Below are 24,588 nucleotides of genomic sequence, written 5' to 3' on the forward strand. Positions count from 1 at the left end.
GGGAATGTAAAAATAAATTATAATATTTTACTTTTATTATATAATTATAATGATAATAATATTTATTTTGTTAGTTATTTATGTTTGAATTATAGTGTTTCTTTTCTGTAGGGATTATAAAAATAAATAGTAAAAATGTTTTGTTTTTATTATTAAATAATTACAATGATAAGACAATAATGAATGAATGAATGAATTAATAATTTATAATAAATACACATATTTTGTGTGTGTGTGTGTGTGTGTGTGTGTGTGTGTTGTGGATCAGTGCAGCATCAGTGAATCAGTGAATCACATGACGTCAGTCACGAGGTTCAGCAGCAGTACAGTGACTCTGAATGTAATGGATCTGCTGGCTCAGCCGGACTCATTAATTGTGTGTATTGCTGCTATAGATTTCCTGCCTGGTTCTGAATCATTCTCTGGGCACCGATAGGAAAATTCAAGGTATTTTCCCGAAAGTGCTTCAGGATATTTTCTACTATACAACAGCAGCATTAATCTTTATTTTAATGTTGTGAAACCCTTCAAGCATGAGCTGAAATTCATGTTTTTTAAAGGAAACTCAACAAATGCTTCAGCAAATTAAACTTTCATTTAATATTTTGAAAGATGAGGAATTTTGTTAGGAATTATGTATCCCATCAGGCCGTTTCCTAATACTGACCCTCAATGATACTGTAGAGGGATGTCATCATAGTTTACCTTAGAAAGGAACAGGGAATTAACTGCATTAGTACAAACTGAATTATCAATTGATGAAAAAGAAGAAGAAGCAAAGAATAAATTCACACAAGACTGGGACTCTTGTGAATTCTGTCTGTCAAACTAAAAGACTCCTTCAGAGATTAGAAATATGAAAAGGCATGTAAGACAATATTTCCACAGTGAATAATGATGTCTTTGATTGCTGGAGCAGTGGATCCACCTAGTGGTGGAGAGGAGGAGTGATCGAGGCTTTTTCCAGATGTATTGAGTGTTTCATGAAGTGATTGCATTGACTGACAGCAGGGTTATACACACAGCTCAGTGATGGCTCCTGTCGAAAATCATTATGCCAAAAGATGACAGATAGTAGAGATGAATATTGTAAACACCACTAGTGTATGATCAGCTTCACACCACTAGAGGGCAGCATTAAAACAAATGAGCTGTGGATGTGAAATATTGGCACTGAGAGGAAACAGACTGATTCATTTACTGCGAGAATGATCTCTGGTTTTTATACTGAACCATATTTCTGTCTCTTCATGAGCTGTTTACCACATTTACACCGAGTAAAACTCTTCATGAACATCTTTCAGATGTTGAAGCAACATGTGTCTCTGTGTGTGATGAATGTCTACAGAAAGTTGCACGCAAGATACATGCTTTAGTTCAGCAGAATTAAAATATACTCACTCTATCCAATTCATTTGTTTGATTTTGTAATTGCATTAATTGGTGAATGCGATGACCTCTCGCTTCTATAATAACAGAGGAAGCCGCAGCTAATGCAGTCCTGACAGAAGCAGCACAAAAGAGGCACTTTATTCCCACAGCAGTTCTCGGGTCAGTCTGGATCTGTCCGGATCTGTTCTGCTGGGTTTGAACTGGCCGCTCCTCACAGCGACATGATTGTGGAGATCCGCTGAACATCCGAACAGAGAGAAGAAGCCTTTCACTCTGCCCACAATAAACGCTTTCATGGCTGACATTTCACAGGCATTAATAATACATGCAAAGCTGTGGTCAGAAAGACAGGGCTGCGGTCGAGGCCATTATCATTGAAAGTGTGTGCAGGAGCTGTGGTGAACTAAATGGAGAGCAGGAAGCGACTGTTGTGATGGTTAAATCACTTAATACCAGCTGATGTGTTAGACTCGAGCTGGCGAATACAGGCCAAAGCACTATCATTTGCAACTGTTTTGCAGTTTTCTAATGTAATAGTTTTTTCTTTAGGCTACAAGTTACAATATAGCTGCAAGCAGCGATGAGGGGCCCAAGCCCTGGCACCACCACCCAGGTTGCTTAAGGATACCTGTGCATGGCGGGCAACATACTATCTTAATTTAATTTAAATCAAACAATGATTTTACATGATATGAGACACTCCCTGTAATCCCTTTTTTTTGTCATTACTTTAATCCCTCGCCATGGCAATGCTGTTCGAGAGATTCTATAATCGTTCGCAATTTAGCATCTTCAGTGACTTTGTTTCATGTTGACTGAGTTTGGTGGCGATTGCATGAATCTCCTATGAGGATCACTTAAAAAATCAGAGCCTGGTTATTCAAAAATCCACATTCAAACCAAAATGTCTGACTTCCTGTTGGTCAAAGCTAATGACTGTAAAATAGAAAGTGAGAACAATATATGTACCGAGTTTGGTGACTGTAGGTAAGACTAACCCCCAACTTTTGTCAAAAGGTGGCGCTATAATGCCCCTCCTCCCTGCCAATTTCTAAAGCTTTTGCCATGTCTACTGGCGACAACTTTGCTAAGAGCCTCAAAAACACCCAAGAATATTATAAAAATTTGACTTGTTGCCATGGCAACAGTAGTTAAGATATCAAGAATCCTTTCACATGTGTACATTTGCCATGTCTTGGCATTATTCTGATGAAGTTTTAAGTGAATAAGAGAGCAATTTCAACGCATTTTGAAAGTGACACACTTCCTGCTGCCAGTTGGTGGCACTATTACTTTGACTCACAATAGTCACATCCGTGTGATCAGCATCCTACAACGAACACACAGCTGAAGTTGAATAAAAATCAGTCAATATTTGCAGAAGTTATAACGCACTTCCTGTTTCCCTCTTTTTGTCATAAATATGTTGCCTCGGCACGGCCAAACCGTTTGAGATATCCAATATCCGTCTGCAGTTTAGCATCCTTAATGTCTTGACTCCATGTTGGAAATGTTTTGTGTGAATTGTATGATGACCTTTGGAGCAGTAGTTAAGAATTGAGAGCTTGGTAAAAAAAAAATCCACATTAAAAGTTGACTTCCTGTTGGTCGGAGCTTATGACTATAAATTAGAAAGTTGTCCGGCTTGATGAGAAAAATATATGCACTGAGTTTGGTGACTGTAGGTAAAACTAACCTCCAACTTTAGACAAAGGGTGGCGCTATAGAGCCCTTCCTACACACCCATTTCTAAGGCTTTGCCCATGTCTACTGTTCAACAACTTTGACGTGTGTGAAGTTTCGTGCAATTTGAAGCATGTTAAGTGCCTCAAAACCCCCCATAAAGAATATTAGTTCAAAGTTTAATGCATTGCCATGACAACAGTATTCAAGATATCAAGAATCCTTTCACATGTCTGCATCTGCGGTGTCTTAACATTATTCTGACCAAGAATAAAAATGAGAGGGTGATTTCAAAGCATTTTGAAAGTAATACACTTCCTGCTGCCAGTTGGTGGCGCTATAACTTTGACTCACAATAGTCACATCCGTGTGATCAGCCCGGATGTCTTGATTTCATGCTGACCGTTGCTGAGCATGTGTTTTCAAACAACCCTAAATAGTCGACTTCCTGTTGGGCTGGCGTATGACTTAGAGTGCGAAAGTTGTTTGGCCCGATGAGATCTATTACTGAATTAAGTTTGGATACTGTAGGTGAAAAGAGGTGCACTACAGAGCCCCTCAAATACAACCATATAAAAGGGTGTGCCACAGAGCCCCCCATGACAACTTGTGCCCGGATCGCAGCAGTTTTAGTGGAACTTGAATAAAAAAAATGAAAATGAACTTCAGAATATCTAGAAGTGTTTGGGTTCTACAGTTTAACAGTTAGCCTAAAGTATACTTCACATTTTACGCATACACGAGGGCCAGTGCGCGACATGAATTTCGCCATCAGAGGAGTACGTTCATCTTCGTAATTTTCATGCGCATTTAATTGGTTTTGCAGTAATTTGTTTATCCACAAGGTGGCAGCTGTGCCCTGGGGGCATCGGTTCACAAGGTCGTCAGTATTAGTCAGACACAACATTAAAATTATATAAATATATAAAGTCAGCCAAAAGTATTTGTTCTGGAACAAGTAATAGATTCATGAAACCAAAGATTGTCCATTAGATCAACCCAAAACGAAAGATATGTCATGTTATAATGTAACCACAACAGACATCAGAGCCAGCGGAAAATTCCAGAAGAACTGACCGAGATATAGCGGTTCTCGGCGGGTACATGAGCAATGAACATGATGCTATTTCTCTCAAATATATAAAATATTGTTATTTAATTAAATAATAAAATAAAATAAAATATTATTAATAGGATTAATCAAGTAAGCATTCACAGTACTTCAGATGTCTTGGAGCGCTCGCTCCCTCATTAGTGAAGTGGAGTGATGAGTGAAGCCTTTGACGTCACTAAAAGCTTCACAAACACAAGACATTAGACTCTAATTAGTGTCACAAAAGCTGAGTGTTTCCTGATCTTCCTCTCATACGGTGATAATGGAGACGTCGATAGTGATGGAATTAGAGCTTGTGAAGTGAAGCAGCCGCAGATTTAGTTTGAGAGCATTAGTGCAGCACTCAGACGAGCTCAATTCAATCACCGGCTCTATAATGAGTGTTGTTATGAGAAACAAATTGTCTTCCTTTCTGATCAGTAAAACTGTTTTCCACGTTCATGTGTCCTGCGTCTTAACAGAGCATTCAAAAACACTCTGAAAGATGGAATATACGCCGCAAAAAAAAACCTTTTATGGAACCTTGAGTGAGAATACAACATATAGATTGAGAAACATGTGTAAGCTACACTGAAACAAATGCCAAGTAGTCACATGTTTTCCAGTCACAACAGAGCATTTCTGGAGAACTTTGATAATCTGTGACGTCACCGTTTTTCTCCTTTCACACTGAGATGCACACAAAAACAACACGATTAGCCTTTCTGCATATCACACTAACTGAGAAAGAGCAGAAAGAGGAAAACAAGCGCTCAGTGTTGTAAAGGAATGCTATCTCAGTCATGCGGGGCGTGTCTTCAGACGCTCGCGCTTCAGCTGCACTTCAGGAGCAATGTGAATGCAAGGAAAATAAATCATAAATCTCCTTCATCTGGAATAACAAACGTGCAAAGCTTGTCTTTATGACATAAATGATGGTTAGGTTTAGGATTAGGAGTAGAAAATATCATTAGCGCAGTATAAATATAACAGAAGTCAAAGGAAAGTCCCAAAACTCTGTGTGTGTGTTTTTTTGGTTGTGTGTGTTTCTGTGAGTTCTATTCAGGGTGAGCGTACGGTTACACAGTGGCATGGATAACTCCAACACAAAGTCACAGAGTCTAATTTAAGACAGATATTCAGTCCAGCCGTATCATCTTCCCCTGCTGACTGAACACACGAGGAGATTCACTGCCCTTCATTCTGCCCATCATGACATCAAATCAAGCACTGCTGGAACAATTAACATCCATTTCTGCTTTTCCACTGAATCAAGATCAGCTTATTACTGTGCATTAAAATGAAACTATGAAACGTTCTGCTAATTCTCATATTAGGTTATGAAAATGTTCTCCGAACAGTCAAGACGTCTAGTGTTTTTAAAAATATTTCATTTTATCATCTTCAGACATTATGGGAACGTTACTTTTGAATGTTCCCTGAACGTTCTGAAACAACATTTAAAAAACGTCCAGCTCAGAAATCCATTCTGTGAACGATGTGTAATGTTTTGAGAACAGAGCATATTAAAGACCAGAAAACATTAAATGAACGTTCTATTAACGTTACTGGAAGGACGTTTGTTTCAGAACCTTTCTAGAACGTTCCCTGTTTGGTAATTATGTGTGAAAAATATCAGTTCGCACTTATTTGTGAATCTTGTAAGCGGTTTGCTGCGGACAGGAAGGGATTCAGACTCGTGAGAAAAGGAAGAGGTCAGAATCATATTAACCTCTGTCACAATCACAGTCAGTTCCTGTCACTTCCTGGACTACATTCCCCATAATCCTCTCTGCCAATCACCTGCACTCACTCCACCAATCACTACACTAATCACCACATCCAGCTGCCATGCATTACCTGGACTATAAAAGACTCACACACTCATCACCTGATCGCGAAGTCTTGTTTTCACTCGTGTTACATTTCTGAGCATTACCTTGTATCCTGTTTGTCTGTCTGTGATTGATCTTGCCTGATTCCTGTTTTACGACCCATTGCTGCCTGCCTCGATCCTTGCCTGTACCCTGACTACGACTCTGCCTGTTCCTTATTGCTCCTGTTTGTTCCTGTTTGACCCTGCCTGTACGACCACGCTCACTTCTAATAAAACGCTGCATTTGGATCCCTACCTGAGTCCCGCCTTCGTTACAACCTCGAGTCCATTCAACACCCAGATGTGTTCCAAGATTCAAGGTTGTTTTCTCCTTTATTCCTATTGAATTGCAACAGTTTTGACACTGATAATGCTCATGAAGAGAATGATAAGGCTGTTGTTATCTTATATAAGGCAGACTTTACAGTATGTGCAAATACATAAATGGAGTTTGGAGAATAAATTCACCCTGAGAAATAAAACATGAAAACAACAGCATCTAATAATAAACAACGTGATTCTGTATGTCTGTGCTCTGTCAGTCTTAAAAATAAAGGTTATTTTTCATAGAACTAAAAACTTTGAGGGCTGGTAGAACTCACACCATCTACAGCGTCACCCAGATCAGCCTGATGGGGGCGCTACAGCAGTCAAAAGTATGGAATCGCTCATAACTCCTGAACCGTTAGGTGTAGCAGGTGAAAGAAATTTTCAGGTATTTTGGATTTTTTGAAAAACCTACTTTTGCGGACTATTCCCAGATTTTTAGCCCGATTGGAAAAAACAGTGCAGTGAGATTCTCTGGAGTCTGATTGTCAGTAATTATCCCAAAAAAATTGAAATTCCGATTCACGGTCTCTAAGGGGCGCCAAAACGTTTGAAGTGGGTGGAGCCTCTTTTACTAAAATGGCTGTAACTCGTGAACGGAATGAGATATTTTCACCAAACTTGGCACACCTATGTAAGAGCTCATTCTGTGGTCGTGTGAAAAAGGACGCGGTGACTGGCCACTTGGTGGCGCTATAACATGAAAAAAAACTAGTTCACCATTAGTCCGAATGACTTGAAAATTGGCATGCAGTGTCTTTGTCTGAGGTGCCATGATTGTCTCTGAGGACTTTGACGTATCTCAAAAAACATGTTCGCCATCGGCCAATGAATTTTGAGCAGCTATCAGACTAGATTAATGGAGGCAGATTGACTCACGGCTCTAGAAAGAAAGAAATCAGCCACCGGGAGGCACCTTCGTGTTTGTCACATGTGTAAAGTATCGTTTTTTTGCACATTGCCACAACATTCGTACCACATGGTAGAACAACTTTGCCTCTAGAACTGCTGCTGTCCATCGAATCGTTCGTTAAATATTGGAGATTATTTCAAAAACCAACTTTGGCGAACTAGTCCTAGATTTTTGGCTCAACCTCGATAACTGTTAAAAAGCTTTATGATACATTTCTTATGATAAATTGCCCGTATTTGCTGTAAATGGTCTTTTCCATGTATGATATAAGTGGTTACATGCTTGCTAAATAAAACATAACACCTTTTTACATGTGCTTAAAGGCCTTAAAGCGCTTGAATCCAGATAATTGCTGATCGCAGCTATATTTTGTTGTTGTTGTTGTTTTTGCAGCTATTTGCAAAATGTGCTCATAATGGTTATATGGGTAATATTTGATCAAATAACCTTCCCCTGGTTAAATAGAGGAATAAAAATAATAATCTGAAATCATTGCAAAGGCTGGATCCAACCCATTAAAAAACCTTTTTGGTTCCTCAAAGAACCTTACAGTGGTCAGTTCTTAAAAGAGCGTTTTTTTCCTTATGTGAAGAACATTAATAATCTAAAGCACCTAAAGGTTCTTCCGTTGATGCCGGAAGCTTTATTTATAAGAGTGTGTGTTAAACACACAGGGAACTGTGGACCTGACAGCACTGCCAGTTCAAGCATTCAGTCTTTAATTAAAGAGATAAAATATCCATTAGGGATTTGACGAGGAAGAGTTTCTAAAGGTTACAGGTGCAGATGATGCAGTGGCATTAAAAAACAGATCCGGGTCATTGATCAGAGCAGGTAGAGCCGAATGTAGTCCAGATCTCTCTCTCTCTCAGTCAGTCTGCAGACGCACAGAATTAATAGAGTCGGTCAGAAGAGCAGGAAGTTTTGATAGAAACTAAAGAAAACAGAAAGAGGAAGAGGGCAATAAGTGTTTTAAATAGCGTCTCCACGCAGAGAAATGTGTTCAATCAGTTCCTTCAGCTCCTGCGGCTCGTCTCTCCCCAAACACCCTCATCCAGCTAATGGAGGTTACTTGGATTTCACTCTCGGAGCCAAACCGCTATATTCTGAGAGCGTGTGTGCGTTTACTCGAGCAGAAAGATGTAAAGGTAATAATATTGTGTGAAAACACAAAGGAATGGGACTCAGCTCAATCATCTACAGTCTCGAAACTGGTGCAATCTGAAAACTGACCATGACCTCATCACTGTTATCTTCCTCATTCCCATTTATACAGTCACATTACTGATCAATGAAGATTTATAGTGTCAAGTTTGCTCAGAGAAATAAACACCTGTGTGGCTGGAGTTCAGGACACAGATGTCCATCAAGAATAGATGGCTGCAGATCGACTCTAAAAGGTCTTTAAACATGAACGTTTTGGTGATACGACACACATGCTTTAACCTTTCCACTGATGCTGCATAGACACTTTTCTTTTCACACTTCCATGTTCTCAGAAGCAGAAGTCGTCATGGTTGGCAGAGGATGGAAACTACAGCAAGTATATTTGTTTGCGTTTGCGTTTGCTTCAGTAGAATCAGTGCATTGAATCACATGATCATCCCTTTCTGCTGTTTCCTCCTTATCAGAGGATTCAGTAATACAGTATTTATACATTTGTCTGTTTCAGAAACGTTCTTCCTCACAAAACCGTCATCCTCAAGAACATCCTTCGTTTGGTCTTCATTTGGGAAGTACACTCAGGGTCTTTGGGGTCACCACAATCCCCAGGCAACCAAAAGTAATTTTGTAACAAAATAATAGTTTTTTTGTTGTTGTTGTTTTTGTTTTTAAACAAATGTAATTTTACTATGTTTATTAATGTTTTTACTCCACATTTGTGCAGTTTTTGGAGAATATATCATATTTTATAAATGTATATGAATAAATATTTTGTTGAGTAGGTTTTTATACAAAAACAGCTTTTTATGTAAAATTCACTTTATAAAAGACCCACATTTCTAACTTTCATATAACATAATAAAAATGATCACTTTATCCAGTAGATGCTGCAGAGCTCCACTATTTGCTGTCTGACTGACTGAAAGACATCTTTACACAAGTATTCTTCAGTCGGGTTCATATCTATATATTATGAAATATATAGATATGAATATATATATAAATATATATTATGTTTTTCTATATTGTTACATTATAATGAGATCATACTTCTCAAAATCAACATTTTTGAAAAACTTTTTTTTTTCAGCACAAAAAAATGCTAAACCTTGACAAAAAGTAATTTTTATTGTCATAATTGTGATTTGATAATATTTAGATATGAATCCAGCTGAAAATACTTGTGAAAAGAGTCTTTCAGTCAGTCAAACAGCAAATAGTGGAGCTCTGCTGCCATCTACTGGATAAAGTGATCATGTTTTACTTTTAAAACTGCATTTTCCAAAAGATGGGCAAAAATCTCACACTAAACCATGTCAAATTATCCATATAATCCCCATGAATGAAAGTTAGAAATGTGGGTCTTTTATAAAGTGAATTTTACATAAAAAGCTGTTTTTGTATAAAAACTTACTCAACAAAATATTTATTTATATAAATTTAAAAAATATGATAAGTCCTCCAAAAACTGCACAAAATATGAAGTAAAAACATTAATAAACAGAGTAAAATTACTTTTTTTTTTTTTTTTTTTTAAAAAAAACAATTATTTTTGTTTCCAAATTTACATTTTAATTTTAGCAAACGTCGTTTGGGGTCTATAAAGACCCTATAAGAGTTAAAACGTTTCGCTCATGTTGAAATCTAAAGAAGCTGCTGAGAAGTGAAACATGCTCTATAAGAGGATCAGTTTTGAAATGTTCTGATAAACTCTTAAAGGTGTCTTTAAATGTTCCCCAGAGAACCTTTAAACTTTTTTCCCCACTAAAGAACGTTTAGTGCAATGGGACGTTTCTATGGATGTTCTTCATGGGATCATCAATGCCAATAAAGAACCTTCGTTATTAGAGCTTTCTTTTTAGTCTCTTCAGAGAAGGAAATGTTGAAAATAAAGGAAAGTGAATGCGCGAATAAACCGTACACTGGATTTAGAAATAAGGAGCTCTTTTGTTCCAGTTGTGTCACTGCACGAGAACAGCTGAATTGATCTTGGCAGGGATTCTGTGTCCAGCTGCACTATTTCTTGCCAAAAACATACTTTGTGTTAATTAAGGAAGGGCTCGGGCATTTTATATATCGTAGAATGCGTTTTATCACAGCTCGATTAATTCATTTCTCCCTGACAGCAGTTTGTGGTTTCACAGACAGGTTATAAAAACCTGGCCTCATTATCGTTATCCCTCTCCCTCTCTCATTTTCTGTCTGTCTGGGCTTGATAATTCCGGGATCCTCGTGATGTCAGCAGTTTGTGTCTCAACGAGGCCGGCAGGATTCATCCAGTCTGTTATCTTGACGCACAGCCTCGTCTCTCTGTAACTCACACACGTACAGCAGCACGATTTTACCTTGTTCAACCTTTATCGGCGTCTGTCGCTCATCTGTCTGCATGGCCAGGTACTGCCGTCCTGCCTCCTTAATCCTCGCCTCAAATTGCCTTCTTACATCCCTGTCTGGCAGCGCCGGGGCGTCCTTTACGACGCGCTCATCTCCCGGTTCCATCAGGCAGAAGATAGATTCACACACTCCAGGACAGCGAGGCTGAAGGTCACGGTCGCCGACTCTGACCGCAGAGCTTCAGAAAAGCTTCAGTTATTATCATCAACGAGACCTTGGTGAAACTGAAGAATGTTCATATCTAACTGAAGAATGCATTGCAAAATATCCTGTTTGTCATCAGTGGCCATGATCCAAATGGAGCTTACTAATAACTGAGTATACTGAGCAGAACTAAATAAGTTACTAGAATTTATAACTACTGATTTAAGTTACGGCAATTCATTTAATCAAGTAGCTTATGTCTATAGTTGGCATCAAAATAATATTAAAATTTAATTCGAAAATTAGAAACAAGTAAAGAAACAAGATTTAATGGCTAAGAAATGACTTTTGTGCAGCCTATCCATATTATAAACTGAAATAGTTAAATAACAAACTAATCAAGTAATATACCAACAATAATATTATTTAAAAAAAAAAAAAAAAAAAAAAAGTTTAAATAATGCATGTGAGTGGGGTTAGTTATCTTGTGCGAGAAAATAATTTATATCTTTAATATTTTTCCTTTAATTTGTGTAAAAATATTTTTTTTTTTTTTTTTTGGCAGTCTGATATAATGAGCCCAAAAAGAGATGTTAACAAAAATTACTTCAGGCAATTTAAGAAAAATGGTCAAAAAAAAAAAAAAAATACAGATAAAATCATGAAAATAGGCTTATGTTGAACTTTATTCTTCCGCTGTATTAAGCAGTGCATAAAATATTAAATGGAAAGCTTCTTTTGCTACATGAAAATGTCTGAAATGACAAATATTGCATCTACACTGCAAAAAAAAATGATCTAGCACAAATATCTAAACATTCATAAATCAAGATACATTTACAAATCAGAAACAAAATGACTGAAGATATTGTTACCAGTATTTAATTCATCAGAATTAAGTTACTTTATTCCTTAAAACTTCAGTTTATTTTTCTGATCCTATTGGCAGATATCTGTCCTTGTTAATTGTTTAGCTTAATTTTGATCATTTATTGTTTAGAAGACAAGACTTGATATCTTGCGTCATTTTGCTTCTCCAGTAAATGCATCTTGATGTTTAGATATTTGTGCTGGAAAACAAGTGAGGAAGAACATCCACTTAATCTGTGATGAAGAAAGCAAACCCTATACGAGTGTCTCTACAGGAAGCAGAAAGCGACTTGTTGGCTGAATTTTTATCTCCTCTGCGAGTGAACGCTGAGGCCAGCAGAAGCCCAACACAAGAAGGCATAACCGTGACCCTGCTGACTTTCTTCAGATGAAAATGAAAAGACTGCATCAATCAAAGCTCGGCTTTGGGAGGGAAAGAGACACAGGGCAAGATATAGAGACTGAGAGAATGTGATGAAGAAATAATTGGACAATTGGATGGAATTGACAAATAATTTTTGCTACTGCCCACAGGATTTAAAGCAAATGTTATCCAATTTTTTGGCTTCCAAACATCTCAGAGAAATCAGAATCTTCTGATTCTCAAACCCCTCTAACAAGCTCAATTTCGGGACCAACATCTGTGAATATCTGCCTTTACACTGGATTTATTGTTATTCCCATTCATGTACGAGCTCTCGGAAGGGACGAGGGTTGGGTTCAGCTTGTGAAGTGCAGCTGTTTCTTATAAATCTGTGATTTCAGTCTAATGGGTTAGATTAGTAACAAAAATGCTGAATGTTTAAATCTGGGAAATTGCTAAACTAGGGCGCCTCTCAGTTTATTGCCCTTTCTTTCTGTAAGAAAAACAAAGTCTACAGTTGCACAACAAGTAACTCCACAATAGAAGCCAATTGATAGAAGCTGAATGAAATGACAAGCAACAAACACAGTAATGCGTGCTGATATATGACAGCTGTATTACACACAAACTGTGTTTCTTTCACAAATGTAGGCGACGGTCTGGCCTTCATCTGATAAAACTCTTCAAGTTTAATAAATCATGATTATTAATATAGATCTCAATGGTCCTGTAAGAAATGAAGATGTTCTGGCAGAGCGTCAGCTGGAACACACTTGTGAAGCTTCACTTTAGAGGTCAAATTCAGTGTAAGCTCCACCTGTTGGCACAATCACAAATACAGCATCTTTATTCAAAGAACATCACTTTCTGCCAAGGAGAAGAAGAGCCATGTTTACATTCACTGAAATGTGAAAAAGTGCATAAAGCTTTTCTAGTTCAAATAAAACTGGGGCAACAAAAATCAATTCTATTTACCTTAGAATAGGGTCAAACTCTGTGGGTGAAAACACACGAGTAAACCGTTGCAGACCAAGTTTGTCATCAGATCAGAGGCTGAACCCGTCTGTATAAAAGCTCCTCGATCTGTGTTTCTCCCTGCACAAACACACCTTGTATAAATAAACAGCTAAATGAAGTCAGATTGCCTTGAAGAATAAACAAAGTGCTTCCGTTTGGTGTCTGGAGAAAAACAGGAAGCATGAGAAACGACTTCCACAAATGAAATAATTCTCGGGGCTTTTATTCAGACTGTGCTTTCGCTCCGCACAGTCTAATGTTCATGCAGAATTATACCACCATAATTGAACTCATTCATGGGGACAGCAGCACATCTGGAGAATTTTAAGCAGTTATAGATGAATTCTAGGCTTAGAAAGTGAAGAACAGGCCACTAAACACACTCCCTCAGCGATCTAACATAAGAGCGAGTGTTTATTGTGCAAGGCTTCTTATTTTACCTTACAAAAACAAATGCAGCTTTATATTGCAAACTCGTATTTGTAATCATTTTATTCTAATTTATTACAATTCCAGCTAACAAGGAATGTTCTCGGACCTTTGGCTAACGTTCTGGAAAGGTTCTCCCAAAGTTATGAAGGAACGATCACTCAGTGTTATCTGGTCTAATGTTCTCAAAACGTGAGCACAAAAACCTTATTTATACATCGTTCATGGAATGTTTTTTCTTAAACGTTTTAGTTGGATGTTCATCTAACGGTTTTTAAATGTTACGTGTTTCAGAACTTTCAGAGAACATTCAAAAGTAACGTTCCCTTAACATTAGTATAACCAAGAAAATATGTTTTTAAAACCCTATAGGGTCTTTTTGACCCTAAATGATGTTTGCTAAAACACAAAACAAACAAATGAAACTTGAATGAAACTTTGTACAGTGGTTAACACTTTCTAGAGCTACAAATAAAAATAAATAAATAAATAAATTGGAGTGATATCTTGTTTTTTATGTAAGTGTAAAAAAAAGTCACACTCAGGGTCTTCAATCACAATTATGACATAAAATTTTATACTGAAAGAAATAAGTTTTTCAAACAAAAAATAATGATTTTGAAAAACTGATTTTCTTCAGTACAAAACTTGCTAAAAAAAGTAATTTTTATTGTCATAATTGTGTTTTCATAATATTTAGATATGAATCCAACTGAACAATACTTGTGAAAAGAGTCTTTCAGTCAGTCAAATAGTGGAGCTCTGCAAAATCTCACATGTCAAATTATCCATGTTATCCCCATGAATGAAAGTTAGAAATGTGGCTCTTTTATAAAGTGAATTTTACATAAACAGCTGCTTTTGTATACATTTTTAAAATATGATAAATCCTCAAAAAACTGTAGAAATGTGGAGTAAAAACATTAATAAACAGAGTAAAATTACATTTGTTTAAAAACAAACAAACAGACAAAAAAAAAACAATCATTTTGTTACAAAATTGCATTTTGTTGACCCCAAAGACCCTGCACTCTAAAAACTGCCGGGTTAAAAACAACCCAAGTTGGGTTGAAAATGGACAAACCCAGCGATAGGGTTGTTTTAACCCAGCGGTTGGGTTAAATGTTTGCCCAACCTGCTGGGTAGTTTTATTTAAACCAACTATTATTTAAAAATTGCTATATGGCTAGCTTAAAATGAACCCAAAATAGTTGGGAAATTAAAAACCAGATGCAATTAGAGGCAACAATAATAGACAAAAGGTGAATGTTTATTAATAAGCTTTAATATTTTATTAATATAAATTTAATAGTTTATTAATATAAATGTATTAATAAGCAATTTAATAAATGTGTATTGTTTAATAATTATTCATTGAACATTAATAAATGTTCATTTCCAACATACTTTGGGTTAATTTTAATCAAGCAATACAGTCATTTTTAAACAATAGTTGAGTTAAATAAAACTACCCAGCAGGTTGGGCAAACATTTAACCCAGCATTTTTTAGAGTGTGAGTGTACTTCCCAAACGAAGACCGCACAAAGGTTAAAACATGTAGAAACCTGGATGTTTTGATTATTCAAAGAACATTCAGAAATACTGTTTTAATAATCTCATAACTTAATGGGAATGTTGGCAAAACATTTACTTTGCTATTCTTTTGGTTATTACTTAATGAGCCGCATGTCTCGCACATTCACAGAAAATATCTTACTTACGTGTTGCAAAACAAAACACAATGGTCAAAAGCAGTTCACCGAGCGTTATCGCATACTACAACCCAGCTCTCTGTTCATGCCATAAACATGCTTTGCTGCACGCGCTCGTGTGTGATGAAGGGTTTGTGTGTGTTTTTTTGGAGACTTTCAGACATGATCTCGGTCACTGCCATCGGAAGGTTTTACACACTTCCACCGGAGCTGCTTCCACTCGATTCAACAACTTTTTGACGGATAAACTCGCACCTCGGTTGTACTCGTGATAAGAACTTCCAGAGAAAAAGTGGCCGCCATCTTTATTTACTTTAGTCCCTGTCGCTGCAGGATGTGTTCATTGCTATCGCAAAAACAGAAAAAGGGAATATGTACCTCAGGGATGAGCCGTAAGCGAGTTAGCATTTTAGGACTTCCGGTTCCATCGCTCTAAAGTCAATGGGTTTTTGCTAAATCGCCTCAAATAAGGTCTGTGGTTAACAAAGCCTCTAAATATTTTCACGTTTTGATCTATGACATAGAACACACCAGTCATAACCCGCTTGTGATTTTTTTAATCCTTTATTGTGTCTGAAAAACGGCGGTTGCTAACAAGTTACTAAAAGGGACTACTTCCTTTAGTGAGGACTTTAGACATCATCATGACAAACGGGACATTTGGACTGCATTTCTCATGAAAAAGTGGATAAGTATTTATACTCGGTGCAGATCATAATCAGAGAGCATGTTTTTAAATAAAGTTGTTTTCTAAATAAAGTTTGAGGAAGCTTGACATAGATCCGCAACTATGCTGTGCTGTAGTCCGTTTACTGTTAGCTTTTTATGATGACTTTATTTAGGCTTCAAAATGCATTAATGTTGTGTTAACTTGTAAATATTATCTTGATAGACAAAACGTGTAAGTGTCATAACCCTTTGTTAAACACAAAGCTTATATTTTGTGATTTTCCAAAAGTCTATGTTAAAAATGCATAGGCTTTCGATCGAGGGAACCCTTCCGGGTTGGCCTTCAAAAACACGTCATTGTAGCCTTCTTAAAGGGATAGTCATCATTTACTCACCCTGATGCCTTTCGAAACCTTTGAGACTTTCATTCATCTTCACAATACAAATGAAGATATAATGAAATACGAGAGATGTGTCTCTCCATTAAAAGTCTTGTAAAAAGAGATCGTAAAATATCGAGTGGTTTAATACAAGTCTCCTGAAGATCAATTTATATGATTAACAGATTTAATTTAGGCTCATCTGTAAACAGAAGCTCAAGCATGAGAACTAACAACTCATCTCACAGCAATTTGTATGTATTTTACGAGGTGGCTAATTTGTATGAACCTCGTAAAATATGTATGAATTGGTCAGATAGCGTTGAAACCAATGAGGTTTGTTCTTGTGCGTCAGGCGAGTATAGTTGAGCTTCTGCTTATGTTTGCATATCAAAGTTTATATGTGAATAAAAGCCTGAATTAAATCTGTTAAACATGATTGTGCCTCTTCATAAAACTTGAATCAAACCGTTCAATTTATGTGATATATTTGATGATCTCTTTGAACGTTTTGAAGCATCAGAGTTCAATGGATGCACAAAAATCTGCCAGATTTCATTAAAAATATGTGTTTCAAAGATGAATGAAAGTCTAGGTTTGGAATGACATGAGGGTGATTTTCTTCTTCATTTGAACCATCACATCTGTTGTCGATCCCAAACACAGAGAACTCTCAGTTTCATTTAGTTTATAATCGCAGTTCCTTTTTTCTGTGAAGCAGAAGACAGCGGGCACTGAATATACGTCATCTTGCGTTGTGGGAAGAAACATGATGCATATACTATTGATTTAGAGAAATGCTGTAGAAATAGGTTCAGAAATGGTCGTATTGACTGAAAGATAAGTATTTCTCCTGAAAGGTGGCTGATGACTCAGCAAGATAGTAATGATTCTGAGAAACGCTTTCGGGACTTTTCATGCCAAGATTCTATCTTTCAATTTTCTTCTCTTAATGGGAATTGATCCTCTTAATTTCAGTAATATACATCATATTCTGCAGCATTCAGTCTGTGGCCAAATGAAAGAATAGTAAAAAGCATAAAATTAAAGCATTAACACAATAAACTCCTCTGCATGGAACCCCCTTCTGAAAACATTACAGCATATTCTCATTTATAAGATATGGTGTGAGATTATTTCCAGTATTAAATAACTGACTTGCAAACTGTCAATGAATTGAAGCCAAAAAAGTATTGACGTATTATTTGGAAAATATTTAGTTTGTATTAACTGTCATGAACACATTTGCATGCATTGCTTGTTCTAAACCCTCATGATTAATCTTATGATTTCAAGCAAAATAAAGTTAAGTAATAATGTCATAATAGGTAAAATACATAGTATTAATACTACATAAAATAAATATTAAAACAATAGTATGATATTTCATTTTCCATTGATTCCAGTGCACTCTTACTATAGTTTAAACCCCCCCGAGTTAAAGGACATTTTCCACTCCCAAGAGTGTTAATCGTCCAACAGCAGCCGGCGGCTCAGAAGCTGTCCTGTCACTGCCCGTTCCGCTCAAACTAATGTAAAGCTTTGTTCTCTCTCTCCTCGCTCCTCCTCTCTCATTCTCCACCCTTCTCCTCTTGACTTCTCACAGGCAGGTTTGAATGGTGTCACAGGAGGAGCTGCAGATGGAGGAGGAGGGACTGGCAGAGCGCGCCAGTTTTCGTGCCTCGGCAGGCCTGGCGGAGACTGCATGGCATTGTCGGCCTCTTCCTTCCTGCAAACAGTCCACAGCAGCAAACACACACACACACACACACACACACACACACACACACACACACACACACACACACACTCACACACACTCACACAAACATGCAGAAGCACGCTGGCGTTGAGACATCTGAATACAAACTCACACACCTTCACAAAGAGCACAAACGACACAGGTGGCTCATTGTGGTCGGCTGGCACAGAGGTTCGAGATGGTTGGCTAATGTAATTCATTTCATCACTCGTTCTGAGTACACAACTCTAAATAAATAGAAAACATGAATCGACGATCACAGAAACAGCCATACATGGATGTTCTGGCAAGGTTCTTCCAGTAAACATTCGTTCAAAGTCATCTGGTCTTTAATAATGTTCTCAAAATGTCATTCATACATCGTTCATGGAAAGTTTTTTCTGAAATGTTTAGTTGGGCGTTCTTCTAATGTTTTGTAAATGTTGCTACTTGCTTCAGAAAGTTCCAAAGAACATTCAAGAGTACAATTTTATAACTTAATATTTGCAAAACATGTTTTTGTTAGCTGGGTGAAACCAAATTAAAACGACATTCGAAATAGATTTGCTCAGTTAAGTGCCCTTCAAGACACACACACACACACACACACACACACACACACACACACACACACACACACACACACACACACACACACACACACACACACACACACACACAGAAGAGATAATTGTTCAAAAGTCATGGAAACCCCCTAGTTTAACAGTGGCCAAGCAACATATAGATTTGAACACGGCTCATCCAGTCAGAGTCCAGTTTGGAGTCAGATCTTTGTTTTACCAAACCCAGCCTCCGATTAAAGTTCCCGGGCCCTTTGCCAAGCCTGTCCAGCATCCGTAACTATTCTGCTTTTGTTCCCCCACAAAGAGAGTGGCTAGGAGAAATCTGGGAGGAAAAGAAAATGCGCCGTTATTTATTCCTCCCTCATTCCCCTTCCCGTCTTGCTCTTTCCTGTGAGAGGGACAAAGAGTCAAAGCGCTTTGGGAAAAGAACAGGGAACTGTGCAATGTGACTCCGGCGCCGTCACATGATACCTGTTGGCTTGAACTAGATGGGTGTGAAGAAACTAAAGAATGACAGGACGGTAGATAGAACAAAAACCCAGAGCAAAAAAGTTGAATGAGATGAACCTGACACTGAAGACTGGAGTAATGATGCTGAAAATTCAGCTTTGATCACAGGAATAAATTACACGTTACTATATATTCACATAGAAAACAGCTGATTTACATTGGAATAATATTTCACAATTTTGCTGTTTTTACTGTATTTTTAATCAAATAAAGGCAGCCTCTTTTTTTAATCCAAGCTTTTGACTGGTAATCTTTAAAGGGCTGGTTGATTATGATGACTTTTTTAACTTTAGTTAGTGTGTAATGTTGCTGTTTGATCATAAACAACATCTGCAAAGTTACGACACTCAAAGTTCAGTGCAAAGGAGATATTTTCTTTTACAGAAATCACTTTTTAACGGCTGGTAGGGACTACAACGAGCTTCTTCCTGGGTTACTGACATCACTAACCCTAAAATTAACATAAACCCCGCCCCCGAGAACACACAACAAAGGAGGCGGGGCCATGTTGGGCTGCTTTAGAGAAGAGGAAGAGTTGTTGTAGTCGAGTGTTGTTGTCATGCCGTCATTTTACACCAAACGAGGGTCAATTCAACACAAAAGATGAACATGACGGCACATGCTAGTGGATGAGTTGAATCAACTCCACAGCAACTACATCAATTTATCCACTAACCATTCAGAAACGTCTAAAAGTTGTAACTTCTTCCTGAGTCTCTCCATCAGTGTCGACTCCGGTTTGAACAATGTAAGGCTGAACACTTTCCTCATTTTGGCTGCGTGAGATTCTCCAGCTTTGTTGTTGTTGAGCTGTTAAAGCTCCGCCCTCTTCTGGGAAGCGGAGCTCATTTGCATTTAAAGGGACACACACACAAACGGCAAACCCTAACCGTAACTCTATAGTAATATTACTTAGTACTTATTTGAGTAAGTACAATGTAAATATGTCACCTTAAAATAAAGCGTAACCAAAAGATAATTAGCCAAAAGCTGAGAAAAACAATAATACATGAAATAATGCTGTTGTTAGAGGCTATTCTTCTACAGTCGACCAAACATTGCCATTGGTAGACCTGATAATAAAGAGCCATTTACAGATTTTTCATTTAAGTCTCTGTATTTGTTTTAGCTTTAAATACTACAGATCATTAAAGAGAATACATTCTGAACATACAGTATTTTTCGACTATTTGAAACACGGTTATAAGAGTCCCTTCATAGTTCACGGGCTGATATTTTTTGATCTACGCAGTCACACATCTTTACAGTAACAGTAGAACGAACACACTTCAATACACAAACACGTCTCGGATGCTTCCAACAATCTACAGCCACAGGTAGACAATTAATTATTTTAAAATACCTTAAGTGCATCTTAACTATTCACTGAGAACATAACAGAACACAAGGACTAATATGTGCTGCCGTTCACTCTTAAAAATAGAGGTTTCAAAAGGAGTTTCACACAGTGATGCCATAGAGGAACCGATTTTGGCTATAAAAGACACACCGTTTTTAGTATGAAGTGCATTTTAAACATTTTTCCATTATAAAGAACCTTTACCCTTATGAAAATTAACCATGGTTTTACTATGAACAGACATGTTTCTTGTAGTTATTGCTACAAAAACCATAGTTTTGTTGTGGTTATACAAATGGTAGTCAAGACAAAACCATGGTTCATTTTCGTTAGGAATAGTGGTTAAAGGTTCTTCGTGGAGCCTCCGATGCCAAGAACATTTATTGTCTTTAAAGAGTGTTCAAACTAAAACGCCAGTGCTTGTTATGTTTGTTACTGTTAAAACATTGTTAGTCATTCCGTTTCAGTTGCTCCGCAGTTCCATGGAAAATCACATTGACATGTTAAAAGCAAAACATGAGTAACACTGACCACAGTACGATGATTTCGAATATTCTAATTCCCTTCAGTGTGAGGGAAGGTGTTTCCGTCTCTCACACACGATTGTCCCCGTTCTGGACGTACTCCGGCAGGGTGTTCAGCGCCGTCTCCTCGCTCTTGGACTGCAGAGGCTGATCCCCTTTCCTGGAGGACTTTTTGGTGGCTCTGGACAGCCTGCGTCTGAACGTGTCTCCAGCCAGAAAGTACAGGATGGGGTCCACACAGCTGTTGAGACTGGCCAGGCCTCGGGTCACCTGGTAGGTGGCGTACACGCGGTCATTGAAGGCACACATATCCGGGCTCTGGAAGTACAGTCGCGCCCTCATGTTCAGGTTCTTCATGACGTGGAAGGGCAGATAGGAGATGGCGAAGACCGTCAGCACGATGATGACCAGGTAGATGGATTTCTTCCTCAGCGGCGCGTTGTCCATGTCGTTGCAAATGAGGGCCTTGACGATGCCTCCGTAACAGCTGAAGATGATGATGAACGGGATGCAGAAGCCGAACACCGTCATGCACATGCTGTAGACGAAGTACCCGGGCAGCTCATCCTCCGTCGTGGTGTCGTAGCACGTGGTGTATCCTTTCTTGGGGCCCGTGCGCGAGTAATAGAGGATCGGAGCGATGCCCGCCACCACTATAAACCACACGAAGGCGACGGTGCGCACGGCGTTCTTCTTCTTCAGCCGGCCGAGCGATTTCATAGGATGCACGACGCCGGAGTATCTGTGCACGCTGATGCACGTCAGGAAGAGGATGCTGCCGTAGAGGTTGACGTGGAATATGAACCGCTGCAGTCTGCATAACACGTCTCCAAAAATCCAGTCTGTTTTGTTGAAGTAGTAGAAGATGAGAAAAGGCAGCGAGAGTACGTAACAAAAATCCGCCAGCGCCAGATTGAACATGTACACGGAGATGCTGCTCCACGGCCGCATGTGACACACGAACATCCATATGGCCACGCTGTTTCCAATGAATCCCGCGAGGAACACGATGATGTAGACGATGGGCAGATAGTAAAACTGAAACCCGGTCTTGGTTAGCGAGCATCTCGCCGTGTGGTTTGAAAACTCGGTCACGTTATTCAGGAGCGACGTCAAGTTATTAAACTCCGCTGTCATGTTGTCAGGGATCGGCAGGTGTGTGATCTACGGAGAGAGGAGAAACACGATTTAATGGACAACACAGCGATGCAAACGTTATTAAAGCATTAGTTCACTTCAGAATTAAAATTTCCTGATAATTTACTCTCCCCCTACCAAGCCCCACGGTTCAGCACGCGTGTAACCGCAATAGAGTGAAAGGGTATCATTTGCATGTGTTTTGTCTTGCTAAATCACACATTAAATAGATATAAAAACCATTCCAGTACTAGAAAGAGGATTTAATTCGGTATCCACGCCACGCTGTTATCGGTGTGCATAGACTCAAATACATACAAAGCTCATGCACACACACACACAGAGAGAGAGAGAGAGAGAGAGAGAGAGAGGCGCATTTCAGATCGCTGGTGAATTCCACATACATGCATTACGTCAGTCAAAATACCGCAAGTATTCTCATAAACGCATTCGGTCTTAATTGAACGAGGTGAGAATGCGGGTGTGCATCTATCGGATGTGAGCGTCTCTTAAAGTGACAGCAACCTATACCTGTCTGTCATGTAAATCAAACAAGACACAGCTTTAACAAAGATGAATCTATATTAAATTTATACAGTGAACAGTGTCATTTTACATTAAGTTAAAAATTAAGTTAGAACTTATACTTAATTTGTAACTTTATGATGCATTTACCTATGCTTGTAATTAGTGTACAGTATTTGTTGTTTTTACAGTCTGTTCACTTGCCTTTAATAATGTATTAGTTAAGCTAGTAGTTTCTGCTGTGGTATTGGAGTAGTTAAAGTGGGCTAAGTAATAAATGCAGTGCTGATCTGAAAAATGATCCGATCCGTGACTTAATAACTGTGATATGATCCGAACCGTGAGTTTTGTGATCCGTTGAACCACTATGCGTGATGTAGATGGAAGTACCACCGCAAAAAGGGCAAAAAACTTCTCATTTTCTCCTCCAACTTCAAAAATTGTCCGTCATCATTGTTTTACCTTTTTTTTTTTTTTTGTAAAGGGCGTTTGACGTTCTCTTTGTAAACACTGGATCGGTACTTCTGCCTACGTCACGCGTGAGCTTTCCAACATGCGTAATGCGTGGAGCATCTCAGAGCAGTGCAAGACGAGCATTTGTGGTTAAAAAGTATATAATGTTTATTTTTTTAAGAAAATTTCTGATGGTTTCTCTAGATGAGACTCTTATTCCTCGTCTGGGATCATGTAGAGCTCTTTGAAGCTGCACTGAAACTGACATTTGGACCTTCAACCCGTTGAAGAAAATAAATTCCTGTTTTCCTCAAAAACCTTTGAAAAAGACTCAAACATGTTCCACAGAAACAAAACGTGCTTCAGTTCTACTCCGATTGCACCCATAAATAATTAAAAAAAATTAATAATAATCATTTTTATGAATGTTATACACATGCTATATAGTATCTATTATACAATGTTGATGCAGGGTTTGAACCTGCAACCTTTCAGAGACCATCTTAAGGTTGTTGTTTTGCTCCACTCACAGTTTTGGCATCTCACCAAAGTCACACACACATTAATACATAGGATGAATGCTTTCGGTTGTGAATGATCAAATAGATATCTTTTAGTTTTAACAGGCATGGTCTTCATTTTGGAGCAGATTTCAGAATATGCACAATATGGCTTCTCACATCATTTCCAACCAATTGTTTATGTTGTTTTAAATATAATAGTTAGAACTATGCAATGTTTTTAATTGTTTAATTTCACTTTTTTTTAAATCAAAAGCATGCATAAGTGATGTGGCACTTGCTTTAGCAACGTCTAATCTAATAATCCTGCAATTTGGGGTGGCACCAAAATTACAACAACTGTAAAAAAACAAAAACCAAACAAACACCAGATGTCTATTAGAATGTGCGCAGAATATGTTGAATTGATCATAACCTTCTCAATTAGGCACCTTAATATGAAAACGATATAATAGCAAGTCATATGTCCCCTGATCAGCCATTTCAACGCAAAATACGAATTGCGAAATCACCAGCTCCTTGGAGCAAAAGTCGATCTCACTCACCACCTTCTCGCTCGGTTTGCCGGCATTCCTCGAGCGCATTTACTGGAATCCACAGCAGCATGGATGTGAGATCCTGCTTTCCCGCCACAGGAATGTCTAGTTTGCAACAGTCCTCGAATAAGAGCGAGCTGCTCTCTCTCTCTCTCCCTCACACACACTCACACACACCGATACCGGCGGACGCGTGAGACTCAAATAGTCTTCTGCACGAACTAACAATCTAATCACTCCATGTGAGCCGACTCTTTTTCATGACTCGG

The 24,588-nt window shown here is 38.2% G+C and overlaps 1 protein-coding gene across 1 annotated transcript; it reads right to left on the reverse strand.

Moving 5' to 3' along the window:
- Positions 1-20,354: 20,354 nt before the first annotated feature.
- p2ry1 (purinergic receptor P2Y1) lies at positions 20,355-24,546 on the reverse strand. Its single transcript, XM_067388905.1, has 2 exons — positions 24,329-24,546; positions 20,355-22,311 (listed from the first exon to the last, which is right to left on the reverse strand). The coding sequence occupies exons 1-2, from the start codon at positions 24,365-24,367 to the stop codon at positions 21,217-21,219; spliced, it is 1,134 nt and encodes a 377-aa protein (XP_067245006.1). The 5' UTR covers positions 24,368-24,546; the 3' UTR covers positions 20,355-21,216.
- Positions 24,547-24,588: the final 42 nt, after the last annotated feature.

This window comes from Chanodichthys erythropterus, chromosome 7 (assembly GCF_024489055.1).
Source record: "Chanodichthys erythropterus isolate Z2021 chromosome 7, ASM2448905v1, whole genome shotgun sequence".
Classification (NCBI taxonomy): domain Eukaryota; kingdom Metazoa; phylum Chordata; class Actinopteri; order Cypriniformes; family Xenocyprididae; genus Chanodichthys; species Chanodichthys erythropterus.

Coding starts and splice junctions, on each gene's coding strand:
- p2ry1 (XM_067388905.1), bottom strand. CDS start 24,367: ATGCGCTCGAGGAATGCCGGCAAACCGAGCGAGAAGGTG. Junction 22,312..24,328: donor GCAAACCGAGCGAGAAGGTG/GTGAGTGAGATC, acceptor CTCTCTCCGTAG/ATCACACACCTGCCGATCCC.